General features: G+C 36.3%; 1 protein-coding gene across 3 annotated transcripts in view; it reads left to right on the forward strand.

Moving 5' to 3' along the window:
* The window catches only part of LOC150106326 (histone RNA hairpin-binding protein-like), a 158,722-nt gene extending 149,107 nt beyond the window's left edge, over positions 1–9,615 (forward strand). For all 3 annotated transcript variants that reach the window (XM_090392367.1, XM_090392366.1, XM_090392365.1), the window contains one exon: positions 9,240–9,615. In XM_090392367.1, coding sequence (XP_090248493.1) covers positions 9,240–9,480 — 241 coding nt within the window. In that variant the 3' untranslated portion in view covers positions 9,481–9,615. The remainder of the gene's footprint in view (positions 1–9,239) is intronic.
* The last annotated feature ends 14,543 nt before the right edge of the window (positions 9,616–24,158 follow it).

The raw sequence follows: 24,158 nt of genomic DNA on the forward strand, positions 1-24,158 counted from the left end.
ATTGCATCTGAGGATTTGGCGGTAATGAATATGACCACATTGCCACCAATTGGTGAGAGTGATCATAGGGTCTTGACTTGGTGGGGGGGGGGGGGCTAAAGGTGTGGAATTTACAATTAAGACAGGGTACATGTGGAATTATCGGGCTGGTAAGTATGACAAGCTTAGGAGTTTGATTGGTTAAGTGCCATGGCATGTAAAACTGCAAGGGCTGGATGTTAATAGTGCATGGGAGGCGGTTAAGAAGTGTTTGCAGGAGGCAATGGCTGACTGTATACCTAGAGTCCAAATAATAAATCAAGTAGGGTTTAAATGGATGAATAACACCATTAAGGTTGAGCTGGGGAAAAAAGAAAAAACTGTGGAGAGAATTTAAGGAGAAAGGTGACCTGCAGGCACATGAACGGTATAAAGCTGCATGCATTCTTTCATAAATTGGATTATGAAAGAATGCATGCAGGTTGAAGAGAATCCCAAATAGTTTTTTCGATATGTTGCAAGTAAAAGAAAAAATGTATATGGCAGATTGATTTTAAAGAATGCCGATGGTAGGGAGGTAACTGAATCAGTTGATATATAGAATTACTGAGTAAGCACTTTGCAAGAGGATATCGTCCAGGTGGTGACATTGCAGAAATGGACCAACAGCTTATACGGGAATTGTGGTGAATGAAGTGGAGGTGAATAGTCTATTACAAAACCGCAATGTCAATTCATCTGCAGGATTGGATGGTATACCAACTCGTGTCGTACGAGAAGTGGCTAAAGAATTGTCAGTGCCTTTGACCATTTTGTTTAATTTGAGTCTCGGGTCTGGGTTAGTCCCAAGGGGGTGGAAAGAGGGGGAAATAGTTCCACTGCATAAAGGAGGTTCCAAGACTGCTATTGTAAATTACCAACCGATTAGCATATCAGCAATCATTGTCAAGGTCTTGGAGAAAATGGTCAAGAGGAAAATACAAGATTGGATAGATGAAAATGGGATACTGTATGGGGGACAGCATGGTTTTGTGAAGGGTAGATCATGGCTCAGTAACTTGCTCACGTTCTGTAACACAGTGACGGCTGAACTGGATAAGGGTAACGGGTTTATAGTGATTCTACTGGACCTTGCTAAAGCCTTTGATAGGATACCACATGGAATTCTAATCAGTAAACTGCAGCATATGAGAATGGATATATAGGGTTGGTGAGATGGATAAGAGGGTGGTTGATGGAGAGATATCAGAGAGTGGTTTATTCAGGAGTAGAGTCCAAAAGATGGCCTGTGACAAGTGGTGTGCTGCACGGTTCTGTTCTTGGACCGCTACTTTAATTTGTTCATTAACAATATAGGAAAGGATCTGAGAGGAACTGTGCATCTGTTTGCGGATAATGCAAAGTTAGGTACAGCAATAGTGAATGCTCAGGATGTCAACATTTTGCACGATGATTTGAATAGTTTGGAGGACTGGGCTAAGGAGAATGGATGTCAATTTAATGTGGAAAAATGTAAGGTTTTGCATTTTGGGGTGAAAAGATTAGCAGCAGTATATCTCATTGGTGGGAATTGTACAAGTTTAGGGGACACATCGCAAAAGTGGCAAATTCAGCTCATCAAATCACTTGATTGCTGAAAAACACTTTAACGAGCAGAGACAAACAGGTTATTGTTCCTCTGTATCGAGCCTTGATACTTTCATCATCCAAATTTTCAGCTAAACTACTGTGCCCAGATATGGGCGCCAGGATTTCTTCTCGATGAGGAGGTGGAGAAGATCCAGAGACGCGTGACCAAGATCATAGTAGGACTATGGAATGAACCTTATGAGAACAGGTTGAAGATTTGTGGGCTGCAGAAATTGGTTGATAGGCAGAAAAGGGGTGATTGATTGAGACATTCAAATTACTGAATGGTTTCTATAAGATTAATTCAGAAGATATTTTTGAAAATAGGACTGGTAGTGGGATGACTAGTGGCCATCCATGGAAGCTTGATAAGAGTGTGGTTAGCAAGTGTGTTAGAGCTAGGTTTTTTACTTGGAGAGTGGTAAATGAGTGGAATAAGCTGTCAGAGTCTGTTGTGGGTGCCATGACTGTAAATGAGTTAAAGGTGAAGTATGATAGATACTGTGTGAATGTCGAATAGTTGTTCTTGACATGATGTTGGGCCTCCCTCGATGAGTCTAAGGACTCCTTGGAGTTGCCCGTAATAATAATAATTATGTGAGAAAGTGTTTTCATAAGCAATGCACAATGGTTTTCCTGACAGATACACTATAAATAAGAACTCATTTTCCCACTATTCATTGAATTCACACTTACTATCACTTGTTTTTCTTTTGCACTGTGATGGTTCACTAATTGCAAAAATAAGCCTTAATATTCAAAAAAGTATGAAACTACAAATGTTCACAAAGGACAAACAAAGCACAACTCTGTAGTGCACAAGTATCGATTGCAAACTGACTGACAAAAACCTGTGACTCACTGCTTGCTAATGCTTGATGCTTCAGGATCATACAAGTGAATGTGCAAAAGTGGTGCATGAAACAATAAAATTACTAAAAATAATTACTAAACACATTTGTCCTAAAATCCTCTTTCAGATTTTCAGTTGCAGAAAATTCGTGTAACAGCTGTTTGTAATGCAGTCATTGGGTACAGAAAGCACACAATATATGTAATGCAAATAAAGATGCATATGCATGTGTTAAATCAGTTTAAATTGCATTTGAGAATTTCAATATTATTGAGGCATTTTACAAATAAAATTCTACTGAAAAAGTTGCAACTAATATGCTATATACGCTTTGTGAAAACGTAACCACCCAATGCGGAAGTGGCATATATAAGGTAAAGGTAGTTCCTGCTGGCAGTTTACATGTCTGTAGATGCTGACCAGTGCTAAGTGTTAAACAGAGTAGTAGAGGAAAGGTTAATAAAACAAGTACTTCATTCCAGAATGGCAAGAAACAGACCCAGAAGAAGACGAACTAGGTGGATTGATACAGTAAGAACATGCATACATGAGAGATCGGAGTTCTGACAGTAACAGACTAATTTGAAGCAAAATTGCTGATAAGAAGTTAGTACAACATGATTATTAGTGACGCCCTTGAAGGTACATATCAGGAATTTGGGGTTTATTTTAGTGATTTGACTGTTTTGAAATGAGGAATTTGTATTCAGGCACAATTTGTCAAACAGTCAGTTCCTTCCCTCTTTCCTTCCTGATTTATGCTCACACGTAGATCCACACTTCACCATGCAGGTATTTAAACCAAAATGGAATAGGTTGGTTAATCCTTATTTCCCATGTCTATGTCTGTATATTGATGTTCTTCTGGCAGTTTGCTGTTTTGAGGAATGAAACACTAGTTTTCCTAGTGAAAAAGACCCTCCACCTCCATGTACAACCAACTAACTCACCATTTGACTGAAAACATCTAATAAAGGTCCCTCATGTCATAGCATTCAAACTGGGTTGACTCTAATTTAGATTCTAATTTTGTCACAGTATCTGTTGGCTGAGGTAGTCAGATATATGTGTTTATTTTTAAACTATTGGCCAGTTTATGAGACTGACTTATTTCTGCCTAAAAAAATTCCTCAATTTTTCCCCATTATGGTGACACTTGAACTGGGATCACTTTCCCAAGCAAGTGAAAAGCACTCAGCCACAGAAACATAAAAGAAGGACATTTGGATGAAATCTATTTATATTAAGATAAAATCTTGATATTGTGTAAATAAGATTAATTTAATATCCCATTTCATTTTGCAGGGGAAATATGAAAAGAAGGGTGGGGGAGAAATACTAGAGAGACATTTTATGCTGTTCTGTATTATGTATGGGGTGATCAAAATTAAGTAACACTGTTTAAAGGCCTTGTGGAGTTCCATTCAGAGATCCAAATGCTGCAAAACTTTGCAGGATTACATTGTGCATCATGTGGAAGCAACATCTGGAAGATTGAAAATTTGTCACCAGGGGTGTTTATTGTGATATTGTCGGCATAGCACCAATGTGACGAACAATGGATGCAAAGACCACGTTGTCCATCAATTTGAATTTGCAGGACTTTATACGGTGTGGCATGTGTGAAATGTATACATCGAGGAAAATTAAAGAATATGTGGAAGGAAATTGAAAGTGGAGAGCAAGTATGTATTAAGTGTTTCAAAGATATCACATATGAAAATGAAAAAGATATAAACATAAAAATTTCAAAATATTTAAAAATAATAGGTGTAATTAACTCTGTATTTAAACCAAACCTAGTTCAAAAACAAACCAGGCTAAAAGTATACAATACATTAGTCCTACCAGTCTTAATGTATGGAAGCGAAATCTGGACAATAAAACAAAAAGACAAAGATTAACAACAGCAGAAATGAAGTTTATGAGAAAAACTGCAAAGTATACCTTATTTGATCACAAAAGAAACGAAGATATTATGAAAGAATTAAACCAAGAACCAGTAATAGAAAAAATTTATAAATATAAACATAAATGGATGGAACATGTCCAAAACAAGCCTTAAAGTACAAGCCATTAGGAAAAGGAAAACCAGGACGTCCTCTTAAACGATTCAACGATGACTTCTAAGGCTGGAACAGACCATGCTAGGCCTAAATCCTTAATACGCATGATGATGATGATGATGAAGATATCTGTTAGGTGACAAGAACGCAGTAAATACCGGCAGTAAGATGAAAAATGATGTTTTTAATGTCAAATGTGCAGCCGTGGAAATAGAGGAGAAAATGGACATTAATAAAGAAATTGTATGTTAAAAAAACGTTTAATTTTCTTGACCAAAAAGCTCTGGAAAAACTTTTATTGGGATTATATTGATCAAGTGTATATAATAAACAACTAAGTTATACCAACTAGTTTCGCCAACTAAGTCTGTTGGCATCTTCAGGGTACATAACTGATGTAAGGCACATAAAGTAAAAAACTGTTGCAAACTAAAATCAACCGATTCCAATTATATTAAACAAAGAACAGAGCACATACAATACATTCATAGAGCGTGGATGATCTCACTTGTTATTTAGGAACGTTCTATAGTTGGCACTATAATTCAGTTCTGGCGAGTTGAAGGATCTGATAAGGGTCTTCCAGATCACGGGCAAGATTAGTCCTTGGTTCCTGTTAAGGTTTTGTGTACAGCAGGCAACTGTTGTGACCTCCTTAAAAATTCGGGAGCGGAAGTCCACCTCCATGTAAGGAATTATGCTTCTATCCCACTCTATGGTATGGTTCGTTCTTGAGAAATGAAACTCTAACCCCGATTTTTCTTCTCTGTTATTATTGACGTCACCTATATGTTCTTTTTGCCTAATTTCAAGGCTCCTTGAAGTTTGGCCGACGTAATTCAAGCCACACAAGCATGGTATGTTATAAACTCCAGCGTATTTGGAGAAAGGATGGCTATCTTTTGGAGATCTTAAGAATTGTCTAATCGTTTCTGTGGGTTTAAAGGCCACTCTTATTTTATGTGGTCTAAGGAGTCTAGCAATCTTATTGGAAACTGTCCCTAAATATGGAATGACGATGGTAGAAATATAACGTACATCATCTTGTTGTCTTTGTCAGGGTTCAGAGAAAAGTATCTTGTGGACGAGTCTTCGAGGAAATCCATTCATGGTAAGGTTGGTGGATATCAGGGATAGTTCTTGCTGGAGGTCTTGTTGATCTGTTGTAAGGAGAGAGAGGCACGGTTCTTCAACATGTGTACAATACTAAGTTTCTGAGAAATGTGGTGTGAGGAAGTGAAATGTAAATAACGTCCTGTATTGGTAGGTTTGCAGTAAACTGAGAGGTTGATACCACCATTCGGAAGCTTCTTAATTAAAGTGTCCAGAAATGATAATTGGTTATCTTCAAGTTCTAGAGTGAATTTGATTGTGTGGTGTAGAGAGTTGATTTTCTTAAGAAAGTCGAACAGGTCCTTTTTTGTGTGGTTCCAAACGATAAAGATATCATCCACGTATCTCCACTATGCTGTGGGTTTAGGGTCTGTTTGAGTTATGATTTTATTTTCAAAATCCTCCATAAAGAGATCAGCACAAGATGGAGAGAGGGGGCTACCCATTGCAAGGCCAGTCAATTGCTGATATATGGTTTTATTCCATAAGAAAAAGTTTGATGTTAAACAATGACGGAACAGAAAAGTAATGTCTTGTGGCAGCAAACTTCCTAAAATGTTGATCACTTCCTCCACATAGGATGTTAGTGAATAGAGATGTAACATCCAGGCTGGCAAGTAAATCCATATTGGAGATTGAGATGTTGTTCAGTTTTTCAACGAAATGTTGCGAATTTCGTATATAAGTGTCCGAATTATGGATGTGAGGTTTGAGGAGGCCTGCTCGGTGGTTAGATAACAGATAAGTTGGCGAATTGATTCCATCCACAATCGGGCGTAGTGGTATTCCATTTTTGTGTACCTTAGGAGCGCCATATAGTCTTGGTGTTAGTGGATGCATGGATTTCAATCTTCGTTTTAAGTCTATAGACCAGTTCTCCATATGACGTATTAAATCATTGGTATCATTGTGGTTCTTTAGAGTTGGGTCTGTGACTAGGACAAGGTAGGTTGATGTATCCGACAATAAGCTGTTAATCTTATCTTCGTAATCACTGGTGTTTAAAATCACTGTTGAATTTCCCTTATCTGTCTTCAATATGATAATGTCTTTCTTTTTCTTCAAACTGTACAATGTTCTTTTTTCCAGAGTAGTGATGTTTTTGTTAGGAGTTCTGGAAGATGAGAGGATGATACTACTTTTTAATCTGATATCATTAGCTATGGGTTCCGGTAACGACGAGACTGCCTTTTCTATATTACAAATGATATCCACTTTAGGGACATTATGAGGTATTATCGCAAAATTGAACCCTTTTTTAAGTATATTGATCTCTGGTTTTGTTAATACATGATCCAATAAATTAAAAATAACTTTGTTGTCTGGTAGAGAAGGTTTTGACCTAAAACGTTTTGTATAAAGATAGTTAAATTTTTTTATTTGGTTTCGTTTGCTTGTTGTAAAGGCTTTATCATAGCTAGTAGTGACCATTCTATCCAAATGCGACCATATATCTTGATCTAAAGTACTAGAAATATCGTCATAAATCTGATAACAGTCTAAATCTATTTGGCTTAAAAGAAATCTGGTATGCTGTATCCTTTCACGTAGAAGTGCCAAAGATGTTTTAAAATAAATATGTTTCGCATCCCCCCCCCCCCCCAATTAGTGGCCCAATGCCCAAAAGCTTATCAACAGTTTGCCTCTAGATCAGTTTGTGAATAGTCAAAATGCCAATGTTTTTGTTATAAAGTTGGCTGGCTGATTATATGACTCTATGAGATATTATATCTTGGTGCATTTCAACTCATCTAGACCTTTGTCATTCTCTGGATCTATTTTTTAGCATTTTAAACACCTGTTTTGCTAGATTTTCCTCTCCCATTCCATTTGTGGCCACATAACCCTAGATTAGCTCTGCTCACAAACTTGAATGCTAATGTGAAGTTCTTCCTAATATCATTTTAAGGGTATTACATTGATGCCAGATTTAATTGTTGTTTTCTCTTCTCGACCATACCAGCTTTCTGTTATCTATTTCAAAATTAACTGTACCTCCTTCAGTCATAACAGTGGCTTAACTTATTACTTAAGCATATTGACTTTTGCTATAGCAAATGCTACTAACTACTACAGCGCCCCCCCCCCCCCCCAGTAAGCACAATGCAATGCTAAAAAAAAACAATCAGAGCAAACTGTTCCTGTAGTGAAAGTCGACTATATAGTGTTCAGTATAATGTCTTAATTTACTCTATATAATGGCAGTTTTAAACAGCTTTTTTGTTGGCCTTTTCCAGCTCTTGAATTCTTGTTATATTTTGGTGATTTCTCAACTAAATTCTTAAAGTAAAACCTTGATCTTACAATCCTTATATATAGCTTGTTCTTCCCTCAAATTTCTCTACTACAATTTATCCTCCTTTTTCTACTTATAATATTCTTATGTAGTCCTGATGGCACGCATCTTGAATTTTTTTTACACCTCCTGACACTACTTATCTTGCTTAACAATCTTTCAGTAATTACTGAAAGACTGTTTCAAAAAAAAGAGTAATTACTTTTAGACATCCAGAATGCCATCTTTATCACCTGGGATTCCTTTTATAGTGCTCTGTCTTCATTAGCCTGTCAAAAATTCATATCTTTGTGATAACTTCTGTATTCTTATCAGTATCTTCCTATTAACTTTCATTTAGTTAATTTTAAACACAGAGAGAGTATTGTGTAGCTCGGTCAGTATTGATGATATCTTTTGGTGGAAAGACCTGGGTTTGAATGCTGTCTAGGATGGGAAGAACTTTTATAAGAGCTTTTCAAATGAGGTGAATTTGCCAGTCTCGTATGGAAGCAGCAGGTTGTTTCCTGTCTGAATAACACGCATAATTAGCAGGCAGTGCACATAAAAGTAACTATCCTATCGTATTGTTAACCCCCCAACCGGCCACGACGTCTCTAGATGTTCAGCTAAATCTGCATACGAAGTTCTAATACCCATTGAACATGGATAAGAAATGCAATTTGGTGTCACTATTTCATCCACATCGGCCGGTAGGGAGGTTAATCAAGTTTCTAAGAAGTCCAGTTCGTCATGATAAACCATTGAATTTAGCATTTATGGGGAAGGTATATAGGTGTTTTCTTAATTCAGATATTTATCTTTCATATTATTGCTATTTAAACTTCATTTGTCTCTCTTTTGCACATTGAATGCTCTGAAGTTTCAGATTACAGTTAAAATTAATGGAAATTTTATTAATATTACAGTTATTTATTTTATTTCACCAAGTAATTATATCACAAAGATACATGTCGCTTCCAGGTTGCAAATACAGCTTCAACTGCTATCAATAATGCTTGAAAGAATTTTAGTTTCAGATTACAGTTATTTATTTTATTTCACCAAGTAATTATATCACAAAGATACATGTCGCTTCCAGGTTGCAAATACAGCTTCAACTGCTATCAATAATGCTTGAAAGAAATCACAGTTTGAAATTAGATGGTCTTTTGACTCATAATTCTTGCAAGATGGCAGAAATGAAGTTGTTAGTTCTTAGTTTATGTACTGCATTAATAAATGTTAATGGAATGGTATCAATATAGTTTAACTAACACTTTTTAGTGATTAGTTTTTGATTTTTATTTTTAATTTACATTAGTGAGATGGACCTCTTGGGTTACTCTTCTGATTCATCACAGGATCTTGATGAGTCATCTCTTGTAGGAGAAAATATTGTGTTATGCAGCGATTCCTGGGATCTTAGTTTATGTAGTGATGGTGATTCAAAAATAAAGGATGGCTCTTCTGAAAAACAAAATTGCAACCTTATAACAGCAGATATATTAACAAAAGATGTTGAAGACTTGGAACTGGAAATTTTTACTACTGATGAGCTGTAATAAAATTTTAATTTATATACTGATAATGAATATTAAACTAGATTTTCATTGTTAATAAAATCAAATTTAATTACGTACACAATAGAATTCACTGATTTCAAAACTATGAATTAATAAATATCAAATTAAATGTGATGTGTGTTGAAATTTGTAATATTCACTAATTTTTTCACATTTATGTAGTATAAAGGTGAGCTTAGTTATTTAATGAAATTAAATATTTTTCACTACATGTACTTTGATATTTGCTATATAAAACTTACTGTATAAATTACAAAAAAAAAAACTGTAACACACATAGTATAGATGCACTTGCAGTAGGTAGTGGTTATTGGTCTTCTTTATGAAGAACGTGTAAAACATGTTTTTCTTTTCGACAGTACGCTTAAGTCTAATGATGTTTCATCTTGTGCGAAATGGTAAAATTTTTCCAGCCAAAAAACAAATCCTGGTCTTTAGAGAAATTTAAAAAATTTGTCATGCTACTACCCAATTTTTGCATACTGTTTTTCAATCTTCCATATATTTTATTCAATTCAGAGGCATGTTTATAAACCTGTAGTATTCTTTATTTCACCATCCCATGTGAATAGAACTAATTTGCTTTGAGTTCTGTAGAATGGGGAGGTTGCCAAGTTACATAGCTGCAATCATCTGGATAAAACAATACTGTATTTCAGAATTTGTTTTACAGTGTTATGATAAAACATCCTATGAACCATAGCTTAAATTTAATATTATTTGAAAGTATGTTTTTTCTGTAATATTAAAGCATTCATTATAAAAAATATAGCCTTTTTGTTAACCAAAATTTGAATACAAGATGCACGAGTGTCAAACAGTTGTTTTATTACAAGTTTATCATAGTGTACTTTTCTGTTTAAAAAAGGTAAGACAGTATAGCATGATCAATGGTTCTGAGGAGCAGTTAAGTACCCACAAGCATCCTTGGATTTTGTAACTTTGTAGGATAAAGTGGTTAACCTTATGCCTATTGAATATTTTCTGCAAATCTTAACAAGAATACATTGTGCATCATGCAAAAGCAATATCTGAGGGGAAATAAAAGTAGTTCCAAAATTCACCACTGGGGACGTTTTAAACACCAAATGCATGGAATTTGCATATCACACAACTTGACAGTTGCTAGAAGGGTTTAAAAAGATGGCCATGAATTTTTCCTTTCATTCTGGTTTTAAATACCATTCATGGTGATGGCACTAATCTTGCTCCATTGTGTTTGCTTGTGATGATATACTACTTAAACAATTGCAATGCTGTTGCTGCACAACATGAATTTCATCACCTGAACAGATATCAATGAGGTCCACTATCTCCATGTGCTCTGCAATGAATGATTAGTCGTTTTGAAGAAATGGGATCGTTAGGAGTTAGACCTGGCAGAGGTCGCAAACCAGTCACAACAAGTGAATGAAATTGCTACTGGCATTGTGTAGCAGGCCATGATGGGTCCTGCAGCGTATGTGCCTTACACAACTATCTGAAAAATTCTATAGAAAATTCTGCATTTCTACCCATTCAAGTCCTGCAGGTGCAACAGATATGCAAGATGTTGCACCCTCAAGCGTTAGAGTTTGAAAGTAGACTTATATTTTCTGTTTAACATTCTTTGCTCAAGTAGCGTTGCATGGTCATGGATGATTTTGTAGGGAGATGGGGCTCAATTTCACCTGAATGGAGCTCTGAATATCCAGAATTGCTGTGTATGGCCTACTCCACAAAACCAGCATGCAATCCAACAAATTCCTTTGCATTCACCCCAAATAACTGTGTGGTGCAGCGTTACAGCTTCGTTTATCATTGAACCATTCTTCTTTGGGGATATTTACCAATCCGGTCCTGTAACCTGCTCAGTTACCGCAGTATAATAAACACTTTTGTTGTGCCACAGCTACAGCAGCACCTGTGCATGGTTTGTCAGTTTCATGCAGGATAGGGTCTTCCACACATCAGTCGATGGGAACATTTCATGGAAGCCAGAGTGATCAGCCATTTCCCATTGCATGGTCAACTCGTTCAGCTGATCTGACCCACCCGTGACTTCTGGCTCTGGGGATTTCTCAAAGACTGGGTTTATCAGGATCATCCTGATAACTTTCCAGCACTAAATACAACCTAGTGCAACATCAGTCCTGACCAGGTGCATTCTACCATTGAACACACTGGCAAAGGATGCAGTTTGTGGCATAATGGGAAAGACAGTACGGTCTCTGAGTGCATAATGGAAGTGAATAAAAATGTGTTATTTATGCTTGTGTTGGTTTTCTCCTTACACACAGAAAAATTACTACATCTACATTTGGTACATTATACAGTGCTCTTGGTGATGAATTTTGGAACTTTTATTTTCTCAGATATCGCTTCTGCATGATGCACAATGTATTCCTGCAAGGTTTTGCAGCATTTTGATCACTGGGTGATGCTTCAAAAGGCCTTAAACAGGGATACTTTAATTTTGATTACCCAGTATGTGAATTGCAAGTGTTCTCCTGGTTGGTTTTGCCTGACTGCAGGGAGAAAAACCCTCTAACTCCATATGAGACTAACTTACCTTCAGTTGAAAAGCTCCGATATAGATTCTTCATCTCCTAGATGGGATTTCAAACCCGGGTATTTCCAACCAAAGGGTTTCGCCTATACTAACTGAGCTGTGGAGGTTCTAAGACAGTACATCGGTATCCATAATAAGAATGCATTCTATAATTGATCACCAAGATTTGGAATAATTTGAATATTATTCTGAAATCAGGTGCAAAAAAACTACAGCCACAAGGAACCGGTACTATATCTGGTGGCAGCAACTTAACTTAAACATTCAGTTTGCATCTACTTGTAGATAATATTCAAGATCTAGTGTAAAGCCGATAAAATAGAGCACTGTATTATATGTTTAGCATTCTTAATAATTTGATATGATAATGTATGGACCTAATGCAGATAAACTTTGTAATATACACGTGTGATGCACTTAATCTGCTTTTACCTAATCATGAGTAATCAAATTTAGCTCTTACAGGAAAAATTTTTTTAAACCTCATCACATTGACAAATAAAATGGTATGAACATAAGAAATGACAGAGGTTTAAAACATTCAACAATAGATACCACTTCGTTTGGTTATCTCTAAGAAGTGAATTTAGCAATATTACCAAAAAAGCAATAGAAGTACTACTTCCATTCTCCACATCATATTTGTGCAAATCAAGCATATCTGCATTGAATATTATGAAGAACAATAATAGATCGCAGCTGGAATCAAATCAATCAAAATCATGCCTATTTTTTTGCCAGATTGTCAAAAAAGTTAAAAGAATATATTTTTAGCCCTATCTGGTAACAAGTTAATGAACATAATATCAGTAGACTGAAAGGGAATCAGGTTAATATTCCTGGACATATCTTTTTTTTTTTACCACTGTGCTGTTATCACTGCTTGTTTCATTTAGCAATTTTTCAAAGTAATTACTCCATACTTCAAGGATATCTTTTTCTCCTGTTTTCATGTCACCTTTATCATCTCTAACTCCTTTTACAGTACTCTTTCCTCTATTCCTAAGCTTCTTCAACAACCTCCAGAATATTTTGCCACCTTCTTGATATTTATTTTCTATATTCTTACCAATGTCCACCCATGACTTTTGTTTAGCTAGTTTTACACACTGTTTAGCATTCTTGCATTTGTCTCTGTATTCTCTAAGAGCACAAGCTGACTTATTTGACAGGAACTTTTGATATGCTTTTTTCTTTTCCTTCACTGCCTGTTTAACTTCCTGTGTCCACCAGGGAGTTCTGATTTTTTTATCCTTGCAGACAACCTCACCACATAGCTCTCTGGCAGAATCAATCGATGTTTTCTTCAGAGTTTGCCACTGAATCTCCAAGGTTTGATTCCTGTTCTCAAACTCTTTCATTTTTTCTTCAATGATATTTGTGTATTTTTGTCTACAGTTCACATCTGAGAGCTGCTCAACTTTTATTCGCTTTAAAATTTTCTTACATGTTATTCTTTTCAATATGAAATTCAATTTTATCCTGCTCGAGACTAAATAGTGATCACTTCCGATTTCAAATCCTCTGTACACTCTGGTGTCCTGCACCAGGGAGAAAACATCAATATCAACAATAACATAGTCAATGAGATTTTTCTTATTCCTTGCCTCTTCTCTCCATGTGAATTTGTGCACATTTTTATGTTGGAACATGGTGTTAGTAATAACCAGTCCATGTTCTGGGCAGAAATCCAACAGATATTTGCCATTATTATTAGCTTTTGCTCTTTTCTCCAAATCTGAAAAACATGCATATATAATGTATATCAGTGATTTTCAACCTTTTTCATAATATGGCACACCTAGACTAATTATTAAAATTCTGCAGCACTCTAAAAATATATTATTTTAATTTTTTTGACAATCTGGCAAAAAATAGGCATAATTTTGATTGATTTGATTCCAGCTGCAATCTATTTTTGTTCTTAATAATATTCATTGCGAGCTTGATTTGCACAAACATGACGTGGAGAATGGAAGAAGTAGTACTTTGTTGCTTTTTTGGTAATATTGGGAAATTCACTTCTTAGAGATAACCAAAACAAAGTATCTATTGTTGAATGTTTTAATTTTAAGCCTCTGTCATTCCTTATATCTGTTAATTCGTCCTCTTCTGTAATCTTTAAATTTCCCAATTTACAATTGCTTAAGACAAACGGATCTCTTATCCAATCGAAGGATATGTCTGTGAGGGAAAATATTTTTCAATATTTGTATTTAGTAATCTTAATGTTTGTAAAATTAGATCTGTTAGATTTTCGTTCAGTTTGCACTTTTTCGTTAGTTCAAACATATTTACTGCATTTTGTTTTCTGATTCTTTCTTCTCAAAGCATTACATTTTTGTTGAATGCATTAATTTTGCCAGTGGAAGTAAGAATGTTTTCAGTCTCCCTGCATACTTTTATTAAATTTAAGTTTTAAAAGAGGTATACTGTGAGCATACATATCGATACAAAATTAATAACGGAAAAAACTCGCGTACAAAGATTATTTAATAGTATAATTTTTGCCTGTGTCACAGGCATCTTCAGTACATATTAAGCTCAAATTAAACAATAACTGACAATTCCAAAAAGTGCCACTTAAGTAGCTGGTGTAAGGTAACTAAAAAGGTCAATAAATTTAAAAAAATCAATACAATAAAAAGTTAAGGAAGATTAGCTGATTTGGTACTATCTCCCATAAAGGGGATAGATGTAAGCCGTCGGATCTGTTTAAGTTAGGAGAATGAAATAGAGTTTCACATGTTTCTTTATAAAGGCGTTCCATGAGGAACTGACTTTTGTGAAGAACTCTGCAAGTCCAGACTTTTCAGGTTTAAAGTATTCAATTGGTGTTCTTCTATCCGAATTGAGGCAGATCTTCCCATTTGTCTGAAATAAGATAATCTACAAGAGCACGGAATCTGGTAGACACCTGGATGATCAAGATGTGGAAGCTTGACCTTAGGAGAAGTGAGAAAGGTGGAGATTTTTCTAAATGGTCAAAAGGCAACAAAAATATTCAGTGGTTTTAAAACTTTTGCTATACGTTCACTGATGCCTTGTACATAAGGGATAAGAATGCACGTTATTTCTTCTGTGTTTGAAGAGGAAGACATATTAAAATTACTGAAACTTCTTTTAATGAAGCAATTCTAATAACCATTAGATAGAAAGGAAGAAGTTATATATTGTAGTTCTTTCTGTAAAAGATCGTGTGAAGAACAAAAGGAGTGGGCCTGATGAACCAGTTACGACATTATTTCTTTCAATTAATTAGCTTCGGCACACCTGAAGACCTCTCACGCCACACCAGTTCAAAATCGCTGGTGTATGTATAAACACACAGTATTTTTTTTTCTCTGATCCATAAATCTTCAGAAATAAATAAATATATTTATATATTTAGTTTAATCCTTTATCCAAGCATAAGCAAACAAGGTTTGCGCCTGAAGTATTTTCAGGACTGGGGCAACTCGTGGCAAAGGTGGACAAAGTTCACATCACTTTCCTCAGTATCCCATAATGCAAAGCACATCTCCTTGCAGACATGTATAATGCTATGCATTCTGGGAAGGGTCACTACCCAGACTGGTTTCGACCTTTTATTGAGGTCTCTTCAGTGGGAGCCAGATCCCAGAGGTGATACCAAGGTTGAAGCAAATCAGAAGTCATATTTCCTATACCCGTTGCCAAAAGGTGTCACACCTTATTAAATTATTGTGGATTAGAGAAACATGTTGGAAGTTTTTTTCCCACTTGGTTAGACTATAAATTATATATTTAGTTTAATCCTTCATCCAAATGTAAGCATCGTTGAGCAAAAAAAAAAATGGTTTCGACCTTTTATTGAGGTCTCTTCAGTGGGAGCCAGATCCCAGAGGTGATACCAAGGTTGAAGCAAATCAGAAGTCATATTTCCATATACCCGTTGCCAAAAGGTGTCACACCTTATTAAATTATTGTGGATTAGAGAAACATGTTGGAAGTTTTTTTCCCACTTGGTTAGACTATAAATTATATATTTAGTTTAATCCTTCATCCAAATGTAAGCATCGTTGAGCAAAAAAAAAAAGAAAAAGGCCTAACTTAGACCTTATAATACTTATATTGCGACTTTGTAGTGCTGCCAAATATGATAATTCCTGTAGGATATCAATCATTAATGCTAGATCTTTTAAAAATTCCAAATTGAGAAGTCGGTTTAAAAAGCCCTTATATTTATCGTTCGATGCAAAATGCTTGCATAAAGCTGATTAATTTCTCTACAAAACAAGAGCCGTTCGTACATTGCAAGCTGCCCATCATGGTCCAAACACATGGTCAATCTAAAATTTCTTTATCATGGCCTTTTGCAATTGTATTTAACTCTCGTTGATTTTTTGGTGATTGATGATAAAAAGCATATAATTTATCCATAAATATTTCAAAATGATTTATTTCTTTAATGTTTTTTATCGAATCATCTAATGCTAAGTGAAAATGATGAGCGCAATGCCAAATCACAATGTTGGGAAAATTTTATAGAAGTTTGATTGCAACACCTGATTTGTTTCCTAACATTACACTAGCTCCATCAGAATCAAAGGCAATGAAATGATTTTTTATATAGTTATCAGAAAATCCATATGAATTTAAAGTAGCAATTATAGTAGCATGTATGCATTGCACGGTGGTATTTTCTAGTTCTACAAGATTATTAAACATGACGAACAAGGGGCTCGCAAATTTGAAAAAAATTTAACAAAGGGCTCGCGCGTGCCCCTTATAGCTCACCACTGAGTGTAAGCAAACAAAGTTTGCGCCTTAAGTATCTTCAGGACTTGGGCAACTCGTGGTGAAGGTGGACTAAGTTCACATCACTTTCCTTAGTATCCCATAATGCAAAGCACATCTCCTTGCAGATGTATAATGCTATGCGTTATGGGAGGGGTCACTAGATAGCTGGCCCAAGGCTATCACTGATTCATCGGTACGCAGTAAAGAAGGCGGCAAGCTAGTGCCGCCATCTCATGGTCCCTAACGTGATATTTTTAATGTCTGAAAATAGTGTGGGTTCAACGGTCGATTTTCTTGAGTTTATGGGACGAAAAACCCACTAGCCTGTGCCAGAGATCGACTAACTCGGGAACTGCTCGAAAAAAGGCTTAGAAAAATTTCCTCTAGTCGGCGACTAGATTTGAACCACCAAATCTTTTCTTCATGCAGTAAAGTGCCACAGAGTGCAAATGCCACTTCTACTGAGCTACCCAGGCTGGAGATGATACCAAGGTTGAAGAAATGCAGAACTTATATTTCCATATGCCAGTTGCCTAAATTTAATAAGATGTGACACCTTTTGGCAATGTGTGAAATCAACAGAACAACAATAAATTTTAGAAATAACCTGTGAAAACACTTTGATCTTAAATTGTGTTTTTTTCTCCAAGCTATTTCTGCAGATTTGTGTTGAGATATATTTTTCTTTGCAAAATGGGTTGTTCATGTATTATGTGATGGGATAGGATTATTAATCAGTCATTCATGCACTGTTCTCTGCAACCTTCATGAACTTCAGTTATTTTTTCAGTTAGCTAGTGGTTCAGGATCATACCAGTATCTTGTGATGGGATAGGACTATTAGTCAGTCATTCTTGCACCGCTGTCTGCAACCTTTATGAATTTGGTTATTTTTCCAGTTAGCCAGTGATTCATGGTCACACCCGTATCTTGTTAAGTAATAGTATTAATATTCGTTGAAGATTTTGTCTTCAATTTTAAACAGATCTGAGTGGATAGTTTCTGGTATTAAGCTTCATTTGGTTATACTTCAACTTCTAATATCTCTGGTGTCTCCTTTTGGGTGGGGGGGGTGAGAGATGTTTGACCTCTATTGGTACACTTTCTGGAAAAGTTGTACTAGACATGCATGTCTCCAGTGAAATGGGTTGTGTTTTTCATGTGTGGTGCAGATTTTCAGTTAATTATTATATTTTGTACTGTAAATGGTTTTACGGTCATCTTTGGCTTTTTAAAACAGTCTGGCAATATTCTTTTGTAAAGGTTTATAAGGAAGTTTGCTTTGTCGTATTTAATTATATTTAGTTTATCTTTTTTTATTTTCAAGAGTCCCAAAATGTTAGTTATGCAGGTTTTATTTTGTTCTAGGTACATATTTGTAGAATAGATCATGTTTTCATTTCTTCCCAGATTTTCTCTACTTCATTCTGTTCAGTAGGTATATGTTTAGATGTTTCTTATTCATTTTGTTTCTGGATATGAATGATTTTAAGTTATTGAGGAAATATTTTGAGTTCATGTACAAGGTGTGACAATTTAATTCCCAGAATGCACCTGTAAAAAACCTACGTTCAGAACTAAACATTAGTGGCTGCTGTCGCCTTCGACCCCTTGTGAATTTATACACTGGTTTAGATGGTGTTCTCATTTTTGGAAACATGCCGAGATCTCTTTTTCCAGAATACTCTAGAGTTCCTTTATCACATTGTGCTGGATATCAGCAATGTCAGAAAATCTTCGTCCTTTTAGCACAGTCTTCAATTTTGGAAACAGCCAGAAATGACAGGGAGCTAAGTTGGGTGAATAAGCAGGATGACCTGATTCCGTAATCGATTTTTTGGCTAGAAACTCTCATGTTGAGCACACTATGGATAAGCACATTGTCGTGATGGATGATCCATTTGTGAGGCCACAATTCAGGCCTTTTTCTGTTTCTTGATTCATTTGCAATTCATCAACCAGTAATCGCACGCTTAATTGTCTGTCAGACTGTACCAAAACTTGCACTCTGTTCACATTTGTGTCTGTCATTTTTGGGATTGTCATATACATCTTCTCGCCTACCTTTGAAACTCTTATGCCACTCAAAGACACTTAACTTTTTCAGAGTATCCACACTATATGCCACTTTCAACAGCTCCAACGTTTCAGTAGCATTTTTTTTTTTATGTTAACACTCTGCACCAAATTTTAATCGCACATTTTTACTCAAAAGTTTACATGCATCTCTGTTATTTTTGCAATATCCAACTAGCAAATGGCTCTATCAGCTTGAGGTTTAATCATGCATTAGATGTACAAACGTGATTACTCATGTGACTCCAACCAAATCACCACACAGGCGACATTATGCTGCCGTTCTGGGAACTAAATTCTCACGCCTCATATGTCTAAATTTAATCTGATGTTCTAAAGTTTGACATTGATAATGGTAGCATTCCTCGTATTCAGAAACAATATGTAAGAAAAATACAGAAAACTTCAGTGAAATTTCCATTATTGATATACAGGGTGTCCAATTGGACCTCCCTAGTTTTAAAGAATGGTAAAAAATTGAAATGTGGAAATATGTAAATAAAGTTTTGGTTTTTCAAACGTTCCAGAGTCTCTACAAGTTTCATCTAGAATTTATTCCTGCATCATGATGCAGTTTCGCTGCTGGACAGGGCTGTCGTTGTTTTAAACATGGCATCAGGGGCAGAGAAAGTGCAAGTTGTGTGGTGGTCATCTGTGCTGAAAACAATCAAAGCAGTGCAACATAAGTTCCATCAAGTGTACAAAAAGGCAGCACCTGACCCCAAGAGTATCCATTTGTGGAAAGAAAATTTCCTAATAACAGGAAGCGTTTCGAAACAACATGTAGGAGAGAATCAGCCAATATCGGAAGAGAGGATTCGCGCATCATCCTCATTCAACGGGATGGTGCCCTGCCACACTGGCATTTGGAGGTCCGAGCAACTCTTGACAGGGTCTTCCCTCAGCAGTAGATTGGACATGGAGGACCAATTTCCTGACCACTGTGATTGCCAGATCTTACCCCACTTCTTGTGGGGATATGTGAAGGATACAGTCTATGCAACTAAAGTTGGACAGCCTAGAGAACCTGAAACATCACATTTCTGCTGCTGTATCCATCATGACCCCTGATATGCTTCAGGAGTGATGGAGGGCTGATATACATGATTGTAAGAAATCATGTATGAAATGCTTGAAATTAGTTTTTGACTTCTTGGATATTCTGAATTAATTCTTTCCAAATATTTATTGGTACTCCCTTTATGCAGGTGATCTGGTGTATCCCGGTAATATAATCTTTCTTTCTTCAAATTGAGTCAATCTCCAGTCAGTTTCTGCAAATCCCACACTACACCATATGAAATTTATCAAGTTCATTTTTTCCTAGTGATGAATTTCCTGGTTTCAACAGAGTGTGGATGTTAATTTTACAGAATGCATAGCATATTACACACTTCATTCCTGTTCCTGCAGGTTAGGGTCAGATATGGCACCTTCACTATGTGTGGTAGCATTATTTCTCATTTGGATTAATTCAGATCTACTGGCCATGTGAAATATATAACTAATGCAGCCAGCTAGCCAATCCTATGATAAATCTGTCTACATTTGCAGCAAGAAAAGCAAATTACTATTGTCTAATTAGCATTTCTTCTAATCCAGATGTTATTCTTATACTGGCAACATACAGATATATAATGAGAACACTTCTGTGCAGACAGGTTCCACCAGTTGAAGAGAGGTTTTAATAAAAAAAAAAAAGATAATTATTATTATACGGGCATCTCCTTGGAGTCTGGATACTCATCGCAGAAGACCCAATCTATCATACTTCTCCTTGAACCCATTAATAGAAAAAGCACTCACAACTGACTGGCAACCCATTCCTCATTCACCACTCTTCAAGCAAAAGATCTAGTCCTCACATAAAGGTACTGACCACACCTTTATTCAACTTCCAAGGATGACCCCTTGTTCTGGTCCCTCTAGCCAAATACTGAAACATTTCCCCTGCATCCTTTAAGCAACTTAAATGTTTCTATCATATCCTCTCTTTTTCTCCTATCAACTAACTTATACAATCCACACACCTTCAATCTATCCTCATAGGGAACATTCCACCTCTGAATCCTCTCCATTGCTTCATCCCCAGGGGACCAGACTTAAACACGGTTATCCAGATGTTGGCGTATCAAGGCCTTATAGAGAGGAATTACTTCCTTATCTCTCTCTCTACTTGTTAATGTGTTCTTCAATAGCCAAGTAATCTTATGGGCGACCTTAGCAATATCTCCTCTAAACTAACTTTGTCTACCACCACCCCTAAATCTCTATTCATCTATTTCCTGGAGTACAGTGCCATCAGTGTGATTACACAGCTTGTAATCTATTTATTCCAAAATGCACAACTTTACATTTCTCGACATTAAACTGACAGTCTACTTAAATCTTCCTGCAAGCTCTCCACATAGAGTAATAGTTAGCTATTACTCTACCTAATTTTGCATCATCAGCAAACAACTGAACACTTCCTTTCAGGTCATTTCCTATATCATTTATATACAAATTAAAATAGGAATGGTCCCAGCACTGAACCTTGTGACACACCACTAGTCACCTGTTTTTTCCTCGATTCTGCCCATTATTCCACTTTTTGATATCTGTCCTGCAGCCACCCTCTTATCCACTTAACCAGTGTCATATCCATCCCTATTTATTCTAAATTGTTTAACAGAATGAGTTATTGAGTTAGTGTTCCATGTATTCAAATGTCTTTGCAAAATCATTGTGTAGCCATTTCCTTTATCCAACTCATCTGTTACTCTATTATAAAAAGTTAGTAAATTACTAAGGCATGACTGATCCTTCACAAAGCCATGTTGACCCTCATACAATATCATATTTTTATCTGCCCATTCGTGAATTCTCTTTTTTACCAATTTTTCTAGTACTTTTACTACTATGCCTGAGATACTGATTGATCTATAATTTGCTACTGTAGTCTTAGAGCTTCCCTTATGCAAAGGAATAATTTTGCCCTCTTTCCACTCCCTTGAAACTCTACCAGAGTTTCAAGGGACTTAAATTTAACAGCCTAGTCAAAGGCACTACCAGTTCCCTTGCACATTCTTGCAAAACTATATCTGATATCCCATCTAATCCCACACCTATATTTACATTGAGATTTTGCAATATCCTAAGAAACTCCAATTCATCCACCCACATTAACATCTGTCACATAGGTTAAAGCAGTAACCTCACTAGGAAGATATATGCTTGCAAAATGGTCACTCAGTAACTCAACTATTTGTCTGCTTCTCCTTGTGACCATCATCACTCATTAAGATTATTCTTCCACATAACGAAAGAACTTTTTAGGATATCCTTTGGCCTGCTCGGCTAAATTCTTCTCATAATCTGATTTTGCCTTCCTTGCCTGAGCATTGTATTGTTCATGAGTTTGCTGGTCATCTTTCTGTTTATACCCTCCACAGCATTTTCTTCTTCTGCAGCTCGTTCTTAATGATATTGCTCATCCATCTAATTCCTACCATTAATCCTCCTTACCCTAGGTACACAATTTAATACTGCTTCCTCTAGAAGACCCTTAACTATATCCCACACTACTGACATCCTTACCCTGCAGTGTTTTATGCCATTATACAGATTTAAGCTTTTTTTTCCTAAGCATGTCATAATCACCTGCCTTGTAGTTCCACAGGTACCCTATCAAGAATATTCCACATGAGGAATATTCTTGATAGAATATTCCTCATGTTTTACAATCTCCCAATTCAAGACCGCTTGGTCACTTTCACCAATTGGAGGCAATGTTTTCACTTTAATTATGGATAGCTCTTCTGATCCTATGACCAGGTCCAATACTCTTCCACTCCCTAGTCCCGTTCATCACATGCTGCCTTAAGTAATTATCCCTCAGCAGGTGTATAAATTCTATTTCCTTTCTGCCATATGATCTTCCTTCCAGTCTATATCTCCATAGTTGAAGGCTCCCAATAATAATCACTCAACCTGTACTGATTGTACTAATTTGGTGATGCATGTCTTCCAGATCATCTGTGGAACTCCCTGGCCTATAGCAACAATGAACTGTATATTTTGTCTTATTGGTTTTAATCTCGCATCAGATTGCTTCAAATGAACAGCCACCCACCTGTCTCCTATTCTTTTTGATTCCAATTCATCTGCTATCATCAGCAGTACTCCTCCCCCATCCTATCTTCCCTGAAAGTACTAAACTCTTCACATGCAGTCCCTGTAACTACATCATCTGCTATTTGCCAAGTCTCATTAATGCCTATAACTTTTGGTGAGGTTGCACTAACCAGTGCCAAAAACTCCTCCCTCTTGTTCCTGATACTTCGAAGTGGCAATAGTATATAGAAATGGCAACATCCCTTTATTCTCCCACCTACCTTTACTTTCTGAATTGAATACCATATTCATTATTTTTGCTTGAGAGAGTAGATTCCTCAATTGGTCATTCTCACACTCACTCGCTTAATGGATGCCTTCACACAAACTCACTTGCTTCCAGCCTAGTTGCATTGCACATTATCAGTCCACTATAATAAATTTAGTTTAATCCTTTACCCAAGTGTAGGCAAACAAAGTTTGCATTTTACTCAGTCCTGAAGTATCTTCAGGACTGAGGCAACTCGTAGTAAAGGTGGACCATTCTCTCCCATCACTCCTTGTCTCAGTAACTCCCATAATGCAAAACACATCTCCTTGCAGACATGTATAATGCTATGCATTAAGGGAAGGGCCACTACACAGACCGGTTTCCACCTTCATTGAGGTCTCGTCAGTTGGAGGCAGATCCAAAAGTGGTGATACTAAGGCAGAAACAATGGAGCGGTCAGATTTACTTATACAAGTTGCCCAAAGGTGTACCACCTTATTATTTATTTACTCTGGAGTAACTTGTATAAGTAAATATGACCTCTTCATTGCTTCTGCCTTAGTATCACCACTTCTGGGTCTGCCTCCCACTGACGAGACCTCAATAAAGGTCAAAACCAGTCTGGGTAGTGGCCCTTCCCTTAATGCATAGCATTATACATGCCCGCAAGGAGATGTGCTTTGCATTATGGGAGATACTGAGGAACCAAATCTCCAAGGTTTGGTTTCTGTGCTCAAATTTCATTTTTTCTTCAATAATGTTTGTGTATTTTAGTCTATAGTTCACATCAGAGAGCTGCTCAACTTTTATTTGCTTTAAAACTTTCTTATATGTTCTTTTCAATATGAAATTCAATTTTATCTTGCTCAAGACTAAATGGTGATCACTTCCAATTTCAAATCC

The sequence above is a fragment of the Typopeltis vanoorti genome, chromosome 5, assembly GCF_054136105.1.
Source record: "Typopeltis vanoorti isolate ZY-2024b chromosome 5, IOZ_Tvanoo_1.0, whole genome shotgun sequence".
Lineage (NCBI taxonomy): Eukaryota > Metazoa > Arthropoda > Arachnida > Uropygi > Thelyphonidae > Typopeltis > Typopeltis vanoorti.